Below are 19,524 nucleotides of genomic sequence, written 5' to 3' on the forward strand. Positions count from 1 at the left end.
GGAAAATCAGAAGGGAACTGAAGAACCAGGTCAAGGTTCCAAAGTCTCCTTCCCCTATTTATTGCCTTTGGTATTGAGTGAAGTGGTTGCTGCCTGCTTCACTGGGTATGACCCTTGGTCCCATAAATAGTGTCTGTTATTTACACAGCAATGAGAAACAGGAATCTCTGCTCTTGTCCATTTGGGGATGGAAAGAAAAGGAACATTTCCTATCTGTAAGTACATGCAGGCACACATGTTTCCTCTCTAGAAAGATGCTCTGAGATCCACACAAAAAGCTTGGCACTTCTTTCCCACTGAAGCTCCAGACATGGGAAACACATTTCAGATGCTGGGTGGAATAGGACTGTGTTATTATTATTATTTGGTTAGGTTCAGATCAGACTCCCTGTTTACCACTACCCAACTGCTCTTGAGTCTTGCTAAGTTAAAAGGCATTCAAAACATCCTGCAAACAAAGACATTAAAACATTAAAGCCAGATTTACCATAGCATTCTTTGAAACTTTCAACATTAACTAGAGGGGGATTGGCATAGTTTAGTGAAAAAATTTTAAGTAGAGGGAGGAAGGTAAGTCACATGATGAGTTGTGTATAGGGGCAATGAAAGGCTAACACATGCATTTAGGAGCAATTACATTAAGTTCACACACTATGTCATCAGGAACTCCTACCCCAACAGACAAGATTACTTACATAGATCAGCCCTGAGTAGTATCTCTCCTTCAAGTTGTGAAGCACAGAAGCCTCATTCAGGCATGTCAATTCTGCCATATCTTCTACTTTAGAGAATTTGGGGGGGTTCATCTTCTGGATGTCATCCTTATTTACTTTCACTTTCTTTCCATTCTCTGCCAGTTCCACGATGGCTTCATCTCCCACTTCTTCCTTCAGGCTAGCTGCCTCAAAGCCATTCTTCTCTGAGGGAACCCATACCAGCTTCTTAGCTGCCCAGTCAGCCTGAGTCAGGGGGTTATTGATGATGTTTTTGTCCACATAAAGGTACTTATCTGCGTCTCTTTGCGCCATTGTGGTTTACAGCTGGGGACCTGTGAACAAAGGGGGAAACAAAGAAAAAAGTTATTTTTAAAGCCTCAAATTGCCTTGCAGCTTCCCAGAGGCAGACAGGCACATGCTAAGTGCTCTGAATCCCTGGTCATTAGAGCATGCCTCTGCCTCCTTTAATTTCATATTAGTAAGCACTGCTAAAGTTGTCAAACTTCCAATAAGGCCAAGGTTTTGCTTGCCAAGAGTATGAAAAAAACCAAACTAGCAAGCAGTTTATAAAAAACCCAAAACCTACAACAAAACACCGACCGTTAAGCATTTGGAAGCCATTATTCGGCAGAAAAGAGGAAGCACATTAAAGTGGCCAGCCCCCAACAATTTGTGCCAATCCTCATAGCATCAGACACTATGTCAGTAACATTCTGGTCAAGAGTAACCCTTCACTGCTCTACTTGGTAGAGATATTGGCTCAGAAATAAAATCATAAATGTGCAATCAACATTTTTACTTTGTATCTCCTTATCCTGATAAGCTATAAATCAAAACCCTCAACTTCTCTGAAATGTCAACTACCAGCCTAAAATATGAGGTGCAGTTTACTTTTAAAAGATAGCAGTAATTTGCAGACACCAGTTAAGACTGATAGTAGATACTTTCCATCACCAGCTTAGTAGTAACACCCAAACCACCAGTTTATATCTCTTTTTTTTCCTAGATAATGTTCAGTAGCAAAATATCTCCAAGATAGTAACAGAATAAATCAGGAAGCTTTACAGCTAAATATCTTCTATTAACATCCTTCTATGAAGCTGCGGTCAGATAGAGGAGAGAGTTTCATCCCTACAAAAGGGAGACTTAGGCTGCATACTTGAAAAATGGCACCCTAGATTTAGTGTTTCATCAAAACCAGAACACTACCGCCAGGGATTTTCCAGTTTGTAAGGCAGCAATTTTATTAGTGCCATTCAAAAGTCCTTTCAATCAGAAAAGGACTGCATGCGTCAAGGCTCATTAACCATGTAACAGAAGCCTCTTTACAAGATCCCATAAACATTACTTCTCAAATTCTTCCTCACAAAGATACCAGTGTCCTCAATATATGTTTCTCATAGCTTGAATAGAAACTAGAGCTCTTTACTACCTAAAGAACAGGAAATGAAAATATGAGTACTCATGTCCTAGAAGGCTATCAGGAGCTATATGGATAACTTCTCTACAGAATTCATATTTACAAACCAGTAGGCAAATCAAGTAAGTGAAGTCTGACTGCACACACTGCAGACAAAAAGATACTGAAAGCGGGACATAAGCAGCTCAACTCCCAAAACATGCATGAAAGCAGCAATAGATGTAGAGTCCCAGCATTAGCAAATAGTGAATGAAGCCAGAAAAGCATCAGCCATAATAATGATGGGTGCCAATGCCCACACCAGTCATTTGTAAGCATGTAGTGAAACTCCTTTCAACAAATGTATCACTGTAGGGGGTATGTAACTTTGTGCCAGAGACTGTATGGATAGCTGTATATTCACAGTCAAAAATTCTTCAGCAAACAAAGAGAAAATCACTCTATAAATAATCACTTTCTTTAGTTTGAGTTTAAAATCTTTGTCTTAAGCCTTACTGGATATGCCAAGCACCTATTCCACACTTGACCTCATCTCTCCTTCCCCACAGGGTCACTGACATTTCCACCTCAACCTCAATGGTGATTCTCAGAGCAACTCCTCCTTTTCATATTATTCCTGAAAACTAGATTTTCATGGATACATGATGAAGAGATATGTTGTAAAGACAAGATGCAGCAGTCTGGAGGCTGCCATAAAAAACCTGAGCTGTCAGGAGAGCTCCAAGAGCATCGTATAACAGCAAGCCTGACAGAGTATACAGCAAATAAAGAAGGCCAACAATTCAACAGAAGATATTAGGAATTCATGACACTGCAGAGTATCATCTGCAGGCTGTGATCAAATGGTTAAAAAAAGGGAGTGGAAGGAAAGAGAGGAAAAAGAAAAAAAAAAGAAATAAACATTCAATTGCGTTCAGAGTTGTATCAGGTTTGGCAAAGCAACAGCTGTGCTCTACCCTCCATTACACAGCTTCCTGCCTATGCAACTCCCAGAATGTAACCAGTTGCCTTTTTTGGCTATAATCAGGCAGGACACAGAGGCACTATGCTTCAGCTAAATTCAGTTTCATCATTTCCTGAGGAATCCAAAGTAACCAGCCATCTGAAGTGTCCTACATTACAGTGAAACACAGTCCTCGCTTCCTCACTGCTAGAGTACATGCATGCATTCAGTATACCTTCAGACACATTCTAGGATAAAGACTAATTCTTTTTTTTGGCAAAGGAGTAGATAAGATCACAATAAATCTGTCAAAGAGTATCCCCAGTCAGTCCTAGATCTGAAGAGAACTAAGAAAATAAGATAGTTACGGAGAGGCTAATCAAATTCCTTGCAGGAAGAGAACCCCAAATTATCTCACATACTACAAGAGTGCATTCTTCAGCCAGTAAGAGATCATTCTAGAGCATCTATACCTTTTTATTTTCAGGGCTCAAAACAACTTTCACAGTAAGAGGAGAAACAGCCTAACACAGCTATTCTAAAATCTCAGCAAACACTAAGTTCAATATATTTTTAATATATTAAATATATATTAATATAGTATAATCTGGTGTATATATAAATATATATATTTAATATAATTTTGAATATTTTAAGTACTACCAAACAGTAGTGAGAAGATTCCAAAAGGGTCTGCACCTCAGACTTGAAACAGACTTGAAAATTCCCCTATTGCATGGCAGCAGCAGCCTTCTTACCATCATCTTAAACTAGCTCTCCTGTGCTCCAGAACAGATCCTCACATAGCAGAAGTAACAGACAGAGGCTCAAGCTGAGATAACGTGGCATCAGAGCTATTCTCGAGGCTGACTGCGAACCCACAGGGCGTCTAAACTAGCAACACCACAAACCAACCATTAATCTGTCTTCTCCACAAGAACAGTACCAGAGGAATCAGATTCACCAAGCTCCATCTCATGGACTCCTAAACTTATCTTCCTAGCTTATGCTGCATTTCACTGGGCATTTCTAAAAATCCCTTAAAGCGGTCAAGGAAGGAAGCAAGCCCAGTAAGCTCTTACACCAACTAACAATGAATGCAAATCATTGCTCTTTTAGGAACAAATTAGGAAGCAATTTGTTTGCCTAGTAGTTTGCATTTGGGGTGTAGATAATGATGTAGGACAAGGACATTTATCTTTACATGGCTATTGTGCAACTGCCAGATGAGAATACCATTAACAATATTCTTTTTGATGCCAGTCTATAGGCAAGAGGACCAAAGAATACAGAAGGAAGACAGACCATCCTTGTTTTGAGTTTAAATGTCTCCTTCCTAGTATTGTTTCCAAAAATGACATACTACAGTCACTTCCCTGTTAACCCAGTATGCTTCCTTATTGTGGTTCAGAGCAGTCTGGGGAAGAGGATGGTCAAACTTTGCTTGTTTTCCATTATTTCAGAATCCAAGAGATATTCTTTGTCATTGAACTAACTACATAATTGCCACAAAGATGCCATACAGCCACAGAGAGAGACAAAATGCTCCCTCTGTGTCATGAATGGGACCAAGACATCAGTATGTAGTGCAACCTTAAAAAATAATACCAACTGCCCTGTTGACATACATATTTCCCAGCAGACAAATTCTTTTGAGAGGAACAAGTCAAACACTGGATTTAATTTAAGATGACATGCATTCCCATTGAATTAGGCAGAATTACTCCAAACCCTCACTGGAATACAGTCATATGGACAGAAGTTTGCCTTAGTCTCCTAATTCAAGCCTTAAGGCTATGAAATTGCAGAAGACACTTCACACACACTCTACTTAAAGCAACATCAAGTCCTTCCCATAAACCTGGGAACAAATACTTTATCTGGTTTGGAAAGGTCTAAAGGCTACCTCTGCTGTAAGGTCCCTTTCTTTCAATAACAAGCATTTTACAAGTGCTAAAAGCACAGAATATTACCTATTTGCAATTAAATTTTCAGTAACTATTTGTATTACATCCCCCATTCCCCCCAGACATTCACTCTGTCAGCAGCCACAGAATTGTTCCTGGAGGGAGCCACTGCTCAATTAGATAAGCATGAGCTTTACTAACTATTTAGCTAGCAGCTGAAGTAGAAATAGAATTCACAAGAATTCTATACTTATTTCATAAGAGCATTAATGCAAGAGTTAAAGCATCACACTTACAGGTACTAGAGCACTGGCTGGGCAAGGAAACACCTCCAATTTGAGTTACCTAAACCATCGTTAAAGTAGGGATCCCCACACTGTTCTTTCTTGGCTTCAGCCTCATTCCTAGCAAAGATGCATTACTATACTGGAATAGACAGTTTTATTCACACACCATTTCATTTCCCTGCTTTAATAAATTATGAGAAGTTTGTGAAATACTGTGCTACCGAGGATGCAAAACAGCCATATACATGCACAGAATCCTTGGCAATTCAGATCAACACTTCAGAACTTTGCTGTAAGACTGAGCCAGCTTGAAAAGGGATGTAAGTGGATAATTACTGGAAGTTTTCTTCTGCTTCATATCTGCCAGTAAAACACTGTTACAAATCTTCTGTGATTTCATATTAAACAATCCTCCCACATGGTTTGCCTAGTGGCCTACTTGCAGTGCAAGAGGAATTACCCTAAAGGGTGACAAAAAGAATGAACAATAAACAGCAAACATATTTAGACTACAAGTTAATTTCCCTTTCTTTAAATCGTTCACCTTTTAAAGGCAGTTCATGAATACAACTTTGCCACCACTTTCCAGACTATCTTACCTTTAGCAGCTTGTCAGAGGGTGCAATACAAGACAAAAGGCTCTTTCCCAGAACAAAAGGACTGTACACCATTTCTATAAGCAAGACAAGATTTTTGCACTAGAAAGTTATAGCACTGCTGGTCACTTATGGCCCTATTTTAGGTACAACTAAGTTGCACTCAGTGAGAACTTTGATTATTTGTTAATACACAGCATTTAAAAAATAATCTGAGAAGCTGCAAATTATTTAAACTAAGTTTGGTCAGTAACAGTCATATGATGGGAATCCTTGCTAAGCTATGATCTGAACAGCTAATACTTGTATTATTCCTACAATTCAACTATTTCACTTTCCCCAGCCAGCTGAATGTGGTTCCTCAAATCAGATTTAAGAGCAGCTAGAACACTAAACTAGTCTAAAACAGACTTTAGTGGCCAGGCTAGCTACAGCGACCATGAACTGACATTATAAAACCCCTAACCTACCAATAAAAAACTTCCTATAATTCCCTTGTATTCACTAAGGAACTGTTCAGATCTCATTCGTTTAGGTTAGAGTGACACTTCACAGCTCCAAGTGACAGTATATTTATGGAAAAGAAAACTGTAAAGTTTGTTAGCCCAAACCGCTCCAATTTGTAAGCAACACCCACATAAAAACCGGAGTTGAAATTACTAAGGGTGAGAAATGAATCACAAGGAGGCAGAGGGAAAGGAAAGGGAAAAGCTGGCAGGAAGCTGAACTGATGGACAGGTTATAGCTGCTTATTTCCCAAGCTCAGTACATTGAGACACAGCAGTGCTTGATGCTTCAGGCTGAATGCAAGAATCACGAATTTCAGTTGTCCCACAGAGAATACACCACCAGGCAAGTACCTGAGCTCGCAATTAACACCCCCTCACAGGCAGCCCCGCTGAAGGCACCGGGCTGCACTTACCCTTTCCATTCAGAATGCTGCCATGCAGACTCATTTCTTCTATTTCAGCTTTATTTGGGACTCATAATGACTGCTATTAGGCTTACTGGAGTTCGCTGCTTTCCTCTCCAGTCACAGTCTGACGCACACAATACATTGTTGAAAGATTTATTTCACAACTGGAATGTAGTTTGCTGGCAATTATTGTTGCATATTCAGTTTGACTGTAGTGCTGCCCAGACTTGCCAGCTACCCTGTTTATTACTGTAAATTAAACTCAAGGTAGAGCACTAAAGTGCCCTCTCTGTATGTGGGGCTCGAAGAAACAACAATGAGGAATCTAATTATCTAATGCATAAGTGATGCTTCTATTGCACAGAAGTGACCTGCTGGCCAGACTACAGGTAAGACAAAAGAAAGAAACTGAAGGAAATTCTGCACCTTCCAAGTGGCCTAAAGGTACCCAACACACATCCTCAGAACAGTGAACATGGAATAAATGTTTCTCGGTTTCTCCATGTCCAGCCCTCTTCATCAGCTGCCAAGCACCACTCTGGTATGTGTGAAGCAGCACTTTCATATATTCTGCTGTAACAGCTCACAGAGGGGGTTTGCTCTGGCAGCTGGGACACCCAATAGCAAAATACAAAGGCCACAAAGCCACGTACAAGAAAGACACTTACATGCCACTTAATAATCACCTTTTCTCTCCACTGGGTTCAAATACAGTAGGAGTGTGAGGACAGTCCCACAAGCATGGCATATGTTCATTTAACAAATATTAATGCCAATCTGAAGTGGCTTCTGTTGGGTACCAAGGACTGTAAACAGGGTAATAACGCAGTGGCTTCACCACAGGCTAGAGACAGAAGCACAGGAACAATCTTGGGCAACCACACTGCATGCAGTAATTAACCACTGTAGGTTACAGGCAAATAAAGGCAGGCATAGCTTCCTAAGTTAATGCTAGGGAGGGTATGCTTGCCTCTATTTTAATTGCACCTTGTGAGTTCAGGGAGACATAAAGACTACTACACTACCATGTAGATGGCACCAATACAGTTAACCAGCTCTATGAAGCCTGTGCATGCTGTTCAAACACACCAAACACTGATTTAGGGAGGGGGAGGGTAGCCTTCTGTTGATTTCAAGTCCAGTCTTTAGCATGACAAAGCTAGGCTGGCTGCCACCCAACCCCATTCACTTTGAATAAATATTCAAAGTTTACAATCCTGCATAATACATTTTCTGCAACTGTTGTTTCTCATTAGTGGAGTACAGTACATGCCTTCTCAGCAGAGGAGAGAATTCCTCTTACAGAGACAGTGTGCCCACAAGGAAAACATTCCAGGGGGAGAACACATTCTTCGTGACCACTCAGCAAAGTAATCCCACTTAAGGAGACAGCTGTAGTTCAGAAAATTGCAGCCCATCCCTGCTGTTCAAGCTGTTTTGCTGGAAGACTTGTTTTCAGGAGGCATAATGGCCTGCATAAGTTCTGATCAGGCACGCAGAGTTCCCTACGGACATGGCAGGAGAGAGGGGGAAAAGCTTAGAAAGTTTTAACCTTTGTTACCTCGGGGTCACTTTTCATCTCTTCCCTGATATTCTGATTTAAGGCAAAAATGTATCTGCCAAGAACTCTGAGGCACTGTGTAAGGTAGCTCTACATACATCAATTAGCACGCTGGCATCTTTGTCAATGCCGGGTTTCAATTCACTGCAAGAGCGAACAAGAAATAAAACAATTACATCTAAATACAGAGACAAAAAATACAGGGCTGGTTCACCCTTTAAGATGCAAATATTTAGCATTTACCTGGCCAAGATAAAGTCATCTTACAGGAACAATTACTCTTGCTAACATTAACTGACAAATTACTTTGATCAATACTACTAATCATCTTCCAGCTCATAATGAAAAGAACAAATCATCAGTGTAAATATGTCCAGTAAATAATTTTTAAAAGTATTATTTTTACTTTGCAGCAGAAGTTTCTCTAGAAACTTCCAGTTCAGCCTACTGTGCCAAACTAGGACTGTGTACAAGCAGCCTTCTGCTACATCTCATATTTTTATTTTCGTTTCAAATCATTCTGCTGCACATTTACAGCAGCTATGGGGATGGCAGGCAAAAATCCTGGCACAGAGAAGTGTACTGTCTTTACAGGGTCCAAGCTGGATTCTCAACCCTTCCAGCAATACATAACAGTTCAATAAGAAGACCTACATCTCTGTTTATGACAGTGATGTCTGAGGTAGGGGTCTGAAGAATGACTTTTTCTGGACATGAGAACACAGCAACTCTTACACAGAGAAGAAAAAGCTACATAGCCTTTACGTTCCAGGATGTGTAAGGAGGCCAGGTTGAAAGTATTTATGTTTTTTATTTGTATTATATTTGTTTTATAAATACTTATGCTCATAAATATCATGTTCCAGAGGGTCTAAAAATCCAGATTGTGGCACTTCCCTACTGCATTCAAGGTCTGGCACAGCCTCTTAGCTATCCATTATAAGCATTGCTCTACAGAAAGCTCCTGGTGCAGTAGAGCACACGAGGAACACTCAAGTTTGTCTTCTGGTTAGCTTGCTCCCTCCCTGACCTGTGCTTTCTTCTCTCATTGGCAAATATATCAGTCTTTAAAAAGGAACAGCATTAGGCATCACTAATTTTAGAATTCACCCAACCGTGCCCTCCTGTCTGGATCTCCTGAAACACGGATTTTTGTGTTAGAGGAGAAGAAAGGACTCATCTTTCAATCTCAAATGAATAAAAGCAAGGGCACTTGAAGTAGATACTTAGTTTGGACTATTACAATCATGGCTATATGGCATATAAAATTTTCTATATTCTGGCAATTCTAAAAAAGACTTTTTTGGAAAAAAAAGAAAATAATCTCCTTTTGACAGGTGACTGATATGACACTCCATGGTTTCCATAGGAGGAAACAAATATAATTTGAAACTTTCCAATAAAGTTTTGCTTTCTGCCCTAAAAGGACAAAAAACAACATAAGGAAACACTGACCACACAAAACTGTTTTGTGTGTTTCCAGCATAGTTAGCAAGACTGTCCACACCCATATACACAGCAGTGCTGCGGTGGTGAGGCACTTGAACAGGCTGCCCAGAGAAGTTCTGCATGCCTCATCCCTGGAAGTGCACAAGGCCAGGTTGGATGGAGCTCTGAGCAACCTGGTCTAGTGAAAGGGGTCCCTCGTGGCAGGGGAATGGAACAAAATGATCTTTAAGGTCCCCTCCAACCCAAACAATCCCGTGACTCTCTGATATTCTTCTCCTTATCTACACGAGCAAGAGCTGAACCACTACTGCAGCTGCACTTTTTCCTAACAGAGTTAGCAATAATACAACATGGTGATATTTATCACTTTAGTGCTCAAAAATCTTGATGTAGACTGAAGAACTAGAATTTATTTATACAGTTCCGCCCATTATGAAAAAAAATTAGGATTTGCCACATAACAGATTAGCTCCCACCATGTGCAAGAAGAAGATAAACTGATTTTGCACATGTATATGTCAGTGCTACATGGGCAATGCAGATAGCTTTTAGAAGTTACATTAATTTGCCTAATAAATTGGCAATCCTTCTTTTATGACTAATACATCTTTCTCATCACATTTGTGTGTTCTCATTTTACTTTTCCCATCATATACTGCATTAAACTTGGAAAGGGCCATTAAACCAATTCACAATAATTTACTGTGTAATGAAATGTCATAGACTTTAGTGTCTGCTATAAAGATTCATACTGCAACATAAACCAGTTCGCTTAGCTTTTATTGCCTGGGTAAAGTCACAAATCTTAAGTCACAATTTAAAGAGTTTTTGTGCTTGTAGAGAAATCTTATTTGGTATTTATCCTCCTCTAAGAAAGAAGATTTACTTGGTCAGTATGCAGACACATACACTTGAAACATAGCCGTTTCAAGAATCCAATTATTTAACTATTTTAGGTAGTCAACTGTATATATGCATCCATACTTCCATTTATTCAAACACTTCTGAGAAGTCTGAATACATTCCACTTGATGTCAGAAAGGGATAAAATAATTTCTACCTCTGAACAATGGGGAAAAAAGGCGACGTCTGAACCACAACTATGAAGAACAAAATATCTTTAAGTGGCATTCTGCTAAAAAAAATAAAATTCCTCTAATACAAAAGAAATATTTCTTAGACTACCTCATATGCATTTACAAGTAAAAAGTAAAGTTGTTTTCTAGATAGTTACCACAATGAGGAATTTATGAATTAAATTGCTGTTTCTGGTTATCTTCATCTGAAATCCTCCCATTCTGACCTGTTCCACTCACTAACTGTTAAACACACAGCTACCCATCCTCACAACCACCCAAAAAACCAAAGCAAAGTGTCAATACCTTCCTCTACATTTAGAACTATGACTGATACAGCTAAAACAGAAGCCTGAGAGTATTTTTTTATCTACATTTTAAAAAAGGTGCAAAAATCAATTTACCATATAAACCAACTAGTTTCAAGTGCTTAGCCAGGAACTTACTAATCCAGTTCACTGGTCTGATTTCAGTTTTACATTCTGTATTTCTTGACAAGTTCTTTCATCTAAACACCCTATATCTGTTCAAGTATGTCTAAATCCTAAGATAAGGTTTCTTTTTCTTAAATTGATAGCACATCAATTAAAATTACTTTGTTCATACATTCCAAAATAACTGATTTTATCAATTCTGGCACAGAAAGATTGGAATCTCTTGCAATAAATGGCAAGCAGACCTACATGTAACAGTCCCTGTCAAAAAGAACTTACCAACAATTGACCTACAAACTGATACTACAGTTCTGTTAAGTCAGTCACATTTCGAAAGAAACAGAAGCAACTAAATTTTTAATTGAAATTTGGCTGTAGGTTTCCTTTCTGTTTTTTTTTTTCTTGGACATTTAAAACAATTCTGTTACTAAAACTAACTGGGTTGGTTGTTGACCATAACCAACTTTAACCAAAGTCAAATCTACTGCACCTCCAAGGTTGAGTAAAAGAGTCTAAATTCAAATGAACTGGTCAAATCTTGAGCTTAAAAGAAAAACACAGGTGAATGTACTCTCATCACTACAAACAATAAAAAGTGAAGTAAACTATTACAAGAGCATGCTTTAAGTCTAAGATTTTAAACAGGAAGCTGCCCAGCAGGAAAAAAAACCCTCTGATTGCACACAAGTGACAAAATAGAGCTGTAAAATTTCTCTAAACCTTTTTTCTTACAAGTCTGAAGGCCCACTTTGCTTTCACGCAAACCAGAACTCCAGTTCTGTGCAGGGGGATATATCACAATGGATTTCCTGCCGAGACTCATTAAAATGGTAGCTCTTGATGAATGGAAGTATTCATCAGTTAAGAAGACTTCATGATACAGATTTTCAAGTTAAGTTTCCCTTAACATATTAATTATTAGCCTGAGATTACTGAAGTCACTTACCCATGTGGTTTTATTTACTGCTCTCAGTAAAGTCAGCATACATGCATTAGGAGAAATTTATATTTCTAGTCATGAAGACAAGCAGAATCCAAACCCTATGCACAAAACTCTAGAGGCATAAATCTCATAAATAGGTCATGGAGTCAAGACACAGCATACAGCATTACATTTCATTATACCTCTCTGCGACCAGCAGCAATACATTTGTAACACTTCTACAAGAAAAAATTTACAGCAGACAAAGTATGCCAGATCAATTTCCAGTTTCCCTTTTGCTATGGTTAAAAAGAACAGGACTTAGCAGTACTAGCTCCAGAAGCATCACACAATGAAATCAATCACAGCTCCATCACCAGAAAACTGCAGACACTAGTGTTTCTCCAGACTCTTCAGGATGCTCAGAATGGCAACAGATTGTGCAGAACAGTAACAGGCCAAAGGACCATTAATTGAAAATGGGGACTAACCCATTATGCTGAACACAACTGGGCTGGAGTGAGGTCAGAAGCTTTTAAACCACTACAGTGGCCTAGGACTACAAGACAAATCAGTGTTGAGATTAGTACTTCAAGTACTCCGAACAAGTTCTCACAGCCACTGAAGAAAAAAGCGAAGCGGATAAACCATAATTAAGATGAACTTGTAAATTGATGCATTTCATTTAGTTGGACAACACCCATTTGCATTAGCTTCCAGGGCAGAAGTTGCATTTGTGTTTTCGCTTCAGCTTACTCTATTAAAATCAGGTTGCTAGTTTCCATCTCTTTCTACGCTAGAAAACTCAATTAGAACCATGCTGTGGTTAAACTGAAAAGAAATTTAAGGTACAAGGTCACCGAGCCACCATTAAGTTAGAACAACTGCCAGCAAAAACAATGCTGCTGTAGGCAATCCTCTGCTATTATAGTTTTGTTCCAACCCACACTAGACTTAATGTCAGGCACACAATTTCTCTGCTTAACATGCAAACAGCTCTGCCTCAATTATAAACTAAGAAAGCAGAGAGTAACGAGATATTTACACAAGAAATCAAAGAAAAAAATTTATGTTAGAGGGCACTGAGTGCATTATTAAGTCAAACAAACAAAAATACATTATATCATACACTGAGGATTAAGGTTTTGGACACCTTTTAGTAGACATGCACACTAATTGTGAGTGTCTAAAATGCACTCCAGTCATCAGTTAGTTTCAGCATGTTACCCAATAACCCAAAGCGACCACACCAAAAAGTAGATGTACTGTGGGGGATAACACAACCTTAACTTTGACTTCCCCTTTCAGTAAACCTTGCATTAACTAGATGAGTTCCTGTACCTCCCATGGGCCCACTTATAATCTCACCCTATTACGGTCACACTAATCCATAAGCGACATCAATCTGGGCAAGACACAGGCCTAGGGATGGGGTGGAAGAGGAAGACTGAGAAGAATCAGCTCAGAATTCACAAAACCTCTGACACATGTCCTGTCTCCTTTGTTCTGGACATTAACAGAGCCAAATCTGAAATTTGGATATAGACAGACTAATCTCCCAGTACAACTGAAGTGTATTTTCACAAAGCAAGCAGTAGCTGATATTCATGCACTCCCTCGTACCTGCATGTGAATAGCCTGACACACGACCAGCCTGTGAATTATTACAGTCAGTGCACTGTTTTTAAAGACCTTCCAAGATGATAATGGTTCATGTTTTCAAGATAGTTTGTTGAAGTGGTAAATGCAAGTCTCGCATTTGTAGAAGATACATTTACAGTGCAAAGTAATGTTGCAAAGAGAGTTAAGCGCCTGTGGCATCCAACTGCAAGGCAGTTTTCAACTTGAAGATGAGTGAGTATTAGAGCTACCACTGGCTACACAGCTTGAACAGTCTCCAACATTTTTCATAATACCTAAATAATATGCTGGACAACAAAGATTATTTTAGCTTCCTAAGTGAAAGATTTTTCTGTTCTCTTTCCTATGATTTTACTGGACAAGGTTGGTTTTATTTTTATTATTATTACTTTTTCATTACAGTCATTTAAAAGATTACAGTATAGCTCTCACAAGCTATTTGTCTTCTTAAAACATTCTGAAACACATCAAAATCTATGCAGAGAAAATAATGAAAAAAAATCTTATTCTTTATCTCTTGAGATGAAATTATCATCTGGCAATATTTTTCTTACAAGATTAACCTGAAAGAAAAAAGAAACAAAGAAACAACCAAAAAACCAACCCACAACCATGGCAGAAATAGCCCAACAATCTATGCAAAAGCCTATAAAAGTTTCTCCACTCATTCTTTTGGGGCAGACAGAACCTGACTATTAAGTCTTCCTGTTTATACACAAACAGACACAGGCTATTCAGCAGTGCAAACACTTCTCCAGAGGTCTTCCAAAGTCAGACCTTGGCTACACAAGTCAAGCATCCAAGGGATAACACCAGATTCCAAAAAGAACCATATCACTCACCAGCTTGGTGCCAGTCACACTCACCTGGACGTTTCAGGTCAGTAAAGAAGTTCAGATCCCCATTTTTACCCACTACTCCCAATTTTGCTTCTACTTTAGTACTATAGAAAATTTTGCCTGTCCACCTCCATGAAGACAGTGCACACAGTATGAATAAGTGCAATAATACATCATTTCAGCAGTTCCACCTGATATGGAGCATCACAGAACTGTTGAATGATTTCCTTGTAGTTATTTTCACAAGGTCAGATTAGCATGAAGTCTTGTGTTTATATAGTTTGGAAAATTGTGATTAACAACTTCAAAACCCTTCTGTGCCACTTACATTTATCAATTGCTTTCCCCTCATTACAACTTTCTAGTTAATAAAAATATCAGTTTATCTCATTGAAGCCTTGTGAGTCAATACCTATCTTGCTGCCATTTTTGCTGGAATGCCATCGATAAGTGAACTTAGTTACATCGTGACCTAGTGACTAATTTCAAAGGCATTTTACACAGGCAGTAACTGATTAGAGGGTTGTTACTTTGGAGTTAAAACTTTACCATACCTAGCCTTATGAATAGGAGATGTATACAAGAGTCAAGAACGTGTAATTTAATCTTCCAATCCACGGTTCAACAGTCTCCATATAAGTTACCTTGTATTTCCTTACAGCAGGCAAATTATAAATGGACCTTGGCCTGCAGACTACTACAGTATCTTTACAAGTTTGAAGCATATTTTTTTAATGCATTGTTTGAGAGATTACTCTGTTTTGGAGGACCTGCCCAGTTATAAAAAAGCTTAGGTTCTTAGTCCACTCTGATGGAGTGTGGCTCAGGACATCGTGACAGGATATGGCAGAAAAACCTACAGAAGAAGAAAGATCAAGAGCACAAACAGTGCTTCGAGAGGAAAAAAAAAGGAAAGGAATTGTAAAGAGGAAAACAAAGTGGAATTAAAGAGTCACTGCATGCAGAGTTTGCTGACCAACGCAGTTTACTTCTGAAAAATCCCCTTTTAGTACCAGAAGCATGTTATTCTTTTAAAACTCATTTCACCCTGTGTTTAGGCGAATTAGGAGCAATTCTCATTAAACTTCCTGGGCAGGCACCGCGCTCGGGGGCTATGAAACTCGTTACCTTCCACACCTACAAGTCAGCAAAGATACCACTCAAAGCCGGAGAACTTTTACTACTCGGTTGGAGGTGATGCCTTAAAGCACAAGCTATCTGCAAGAGCTCTCGGTGCAAGCTTCATCTTGCCCTGTCACTCCCTCCTCCCTCCCTCCCTCTCTCTCCTGGCCCAAACCGAACGAGGAAGTGGAGCCGGGCGGGCGGGCGGGCGGAAGCCAAGCCCATGGCGCTGTCTGCAGGAGGGCTGTCAGCCCGTGACTCAGGCTGCAGCCCTGACAGCTGCGGCCCCCGGCGGCCCCTGCCCGCTGCCGCCGCGGGCCGGGCAGCGGAGGGCAGCAGGGAGGGGAAGGAGCAGGCTGCGGCGGCACAGGGCGCCAGTCACCCACCCCACCTGCGGGAGGCCGGTTCGCGGGGCGCGCAGGGAGCAGAGCGGCAACTCCGCGGGCACGCACGGCCCCGGGGCACGGGGGAGACACGGGGAGCACGCCAGCCCGGCAGGTCCCACGGTGACCGAGCGGACACGGAGCGGCGGGACAGCGGGAGCCTTCTCGCCCGGCCGGACAAAGAGGCGCCAAACCCGGCAAGGGAGGGAGGAAAGCGCGGCGCCAGGGGGGAAAACCAGAGCCCACCCGCGCCCACCGCCCCGCCCGACCGGCTTCACCTGAGCCCGGCTACGGTGGAGGGAAGGAAACGCCGCGGCGGCGGCTGCGCTCCTCACGGCAAGAGTGCGGCGTCCTCCGGCTGCGGCTCCTCCCGCGGCACCGCGACCGCCGCTCGCTCACCGGCTCTGCTGAGCCGCCCGCCCGCCCGGGCGGGGCTGCCCCGCCCCCTACGCCGCCGCCCACCAATGGTGCCGCCGCTACCGAAGATTGACGGCCAGCATGACCAATCAGAGTGGCCGAGGTGTGCGGAGGCTGAGGAAGCCGTTGAGCCGTTAGCAACGCCCGTGCGCCCCGCCCGGCCCCGCCCCGTCCCGCTCAGCCCAGCCCGGCACCGCGGCCGCTCGGGCGGGGAGCGGCGGCTGAAGGGCTTCGGGGGCTCCGAGGGTTCCACCGTGCCGGCTGCGGGGTCGGGTAGGACTCCCCCGCTCCGATCCGCTAGGGTCGAGCCGGCTGAGCCGCCCCCACAACGCCCCACGCCGCGGCAGCCCCACAATGCCCCGCGCCGGTCTTTGGTGCTGCCGAGGGCAGCGGGTGCGGCCCCGGCCGGGAGCAGCAGTGGGGCTCCGCGGGGCCACGGGACGCGGCCCCGCCGCCCGGGACCGTGCCAGAAGTCCTCCGAGATGGGGGTAGGGGTTGGGGGGTGTCCCGGCCAAGACGTTCCCAGTCAGCCTCGTTGTAGTGCAAAATACGTGCAACAGTCAAAATTTTGTTTCACAGAGTCATTTAGGTTGGAAAAGGTCTCTGAGATCATCGAGTCCAACCTATGACCGAACACCACCACGTTAACCACACCGTTGCACTGAGACTGCTCCACATGCAGTCTTTCCTTAAGCACCTCCAGGAATGGTGATTCCCCCACCTCCCTGGGCAGCCCATTCCCATGTCTAATCACTTCCTGTGAAAAAAATTCCTTCTAACGTCCAGCCTGGCTCAGCTTGAGGCCATGATCTCACCCGGTCAGTGGCTGCCTGCGAGAGGAGACTGACCCCCACTTGGCTACAGCCTCCTTTCAGGCTGTTGTAGAGATTGATAAGGTCTCCCCTGAGCCTCCTTTTTTTAGGCTCAACAACTGCAGGTTCCTCGGCTTCTCAGAAGACTTTTCCACCCAGGAAGGTAAAGGATCTTGTTTCCTTTCACTGGCTTCTAAAGGACAAAGCTGAGGCGGGCAGAAGCATGAGTGTAAGCAGCCCCTGTTTCTGCTGAGGTCTTTGAACAGCCAGTGCACCTGCTCACAGAGGTCTGAAATGTATTTTAGAAGGCAGGCCGAAACACTGATGTGTGAAAAGACAAAAGGGTGTAATTCTGCCTCCTTATATTAAGTGGAACCTCAGGATGAGCTACAGGAGGAAGCAATAGCCAGGATGTGAGACCAAAGTCCTTCTGAAAAGAGTACAGCATATCTTAATCCATATGCCAGATCCAGAAAAGCAGATAAGGTTTACTGCACCCTTTATGAGAATATAGAAATGCAAGGGTCCTTCCCTTTATGACTTCCTACTTTGTGCAAGGAGGGTACATTTGCAGATGTAGTGCTAGTGACGGAAAATGCAAGGCAAAATTTACTGGTGGCAGTATCAATGCTACAAGCAGAAGAGGCAAATGAAGTTAAAGAGGCTTGAATAAAGAGGGAAGTTAATGGAGAAGTATCTATAGTAAGCGTTTCTTGTCTGAGTAAAACACTTCAAGCTTAGAAAGGTTCACTGCAGCAGTTTGGAAACAATCCTAGACATTTTTATCTCAAGACACAGAAGACAGTGGGAGAAATCACTGAAAGGTGATTGTACAGCTGAGTATCAGGGACACAGAAGTGTCACTGTTGGAGGCAGAGGTGAGAAATGTAAATACAGATGCAAAATACAAATGAGAATTTAATTTGGTCATGAGAAAAGAATACTGGGTAGGTCTCCGCTAGTGCTTCAAGGTAGAAAATGAAAGGAAGCTGGAATTGTGACAGACAGCTACCTATATAACCAGATACCTTTGGATTTACTGTGAGGGTGATGAGGCACTGGTAGAGGTTGCCTGGAGTACTGAGTAACCTGGTCTAGTGGAAACTGTCCCTTCGTGTGTCAGGGGAAACTGCCTGATCTTCCAACCCAAGCCATTCCATGATTCTATGGTCAATCCAGTGGCTCATATTGAGCCATGAAAAAAGTGACCAACATATGGAACAGATATTTATTAGCTGAACAACATGGTTTTAACTTCTCCCACAAAAATGAAGCAGAATGAAAATAGTGGAGGTAACCAAATATATCAAAGCTTCTTAAGAACATGAGAAGCTGCATCGTTAGCCATGTGGCTGAGAAAGGTAAGCAAAGGAAAGCAGTCAGTATCAAGTCTAAACAGAGCTTTTAAAGGAGGAAAAGTAGCAGATCTTAGCTAGGAAAACTAGTACAAAAGGCATCACGTACTGACAGCCATAGTTACTTTGGAAATAAAAGATAATGACTGGAAGCATGAAATGCAGACATAAAAAGGTTGTCACAAAGTCATTTTTGAAGAGTGTGTATTATTGGTAGTTTAAATTCTTTTATTTTTCTCTGATTCTCACACTCACTAATGTTCTCTGCTCTTCCTAATCTGCTCAGATTTAAGGCTAAGGTCAGACTGGACTGCCATCTTAAGGTTTGGCCCTTTTTTCTTTTCTTTTTTTTTTTTTTTTTTTTAATATAAATCTAAGAACTTGGTCCCACTCCTGTTAAATTGATAATAAAACTTTCTTGATGGCTTCATCAGTAAAGCATCAAAACTGAGCTCAGAACAATGACTGGTACAGGTTTACACTATCCTCCTCCTTCACAAAAAGTGTATCCCACCTCTATAGAAAACTCTGTGTTTCCCTCATGGTCAGATTTGTAGATGTGCCATACTTAAGGCAAGTCAGATTTTAAATGTCAGTGTTCTGTAGCTTGATTACCTTGAAAACAAGTGCAATAGGTTTTTGTTGGCAGGAAGTTACCCAGGAAAGGGGACACACCTCAGAGAAAAACAAGAGTGACTAAAAGAGCTATCAGACTGATATTATACATC

General features: G+C 41.7%; 1 protein-coding gene across 1 annotated transcript in view; it reads right to left on the reverse strand.

The window, feature by feature from the left end:
* MYH9 (myosin heavy chain 9) overlaps nucleotides 1–16,600 on the reverse strand; it is a 70,274-nt gene extending 53,674 nt beyond the window's left edge. Inside the window, exons 1-2 of the mRNA XM_058022030.1 lie at nucleotides 16,491–16,600; nucleotides 696–1,048 (exon numbers count right to left, since the gene is read on the reverse strand). Coding sequence (XP_057878013.1) covers nucleotides 696–1,028 — 333 coding nt within the window. The 5' untranslated portion in view covers nucleotides 1,029–1,048; nucleotides 16,491–16,600. The remainder of the gene's footprint in view (nucleotides 1–695; nucleotides 1,049–16,490) is intronic.
* Nucleotides 16,601–19,524: the final 2,924 nt, after the last annotated feature.

The sequence above is a fragment of the Melospiza georgiana genome, chromosome 4 (genome assembly GCF_028018845.1).
Source record: "Melospiza georgiana isolate bMelGeo1 chromosome 4, bMelGeo1.pri, whole genome shotgun sequence".
NCBI classification, from domain to species: Eukaryota; Metazoa; Chordata; class Aves; order Passeriformes; family Passerellidae; genus Melospiza; species Melospiza georgiana.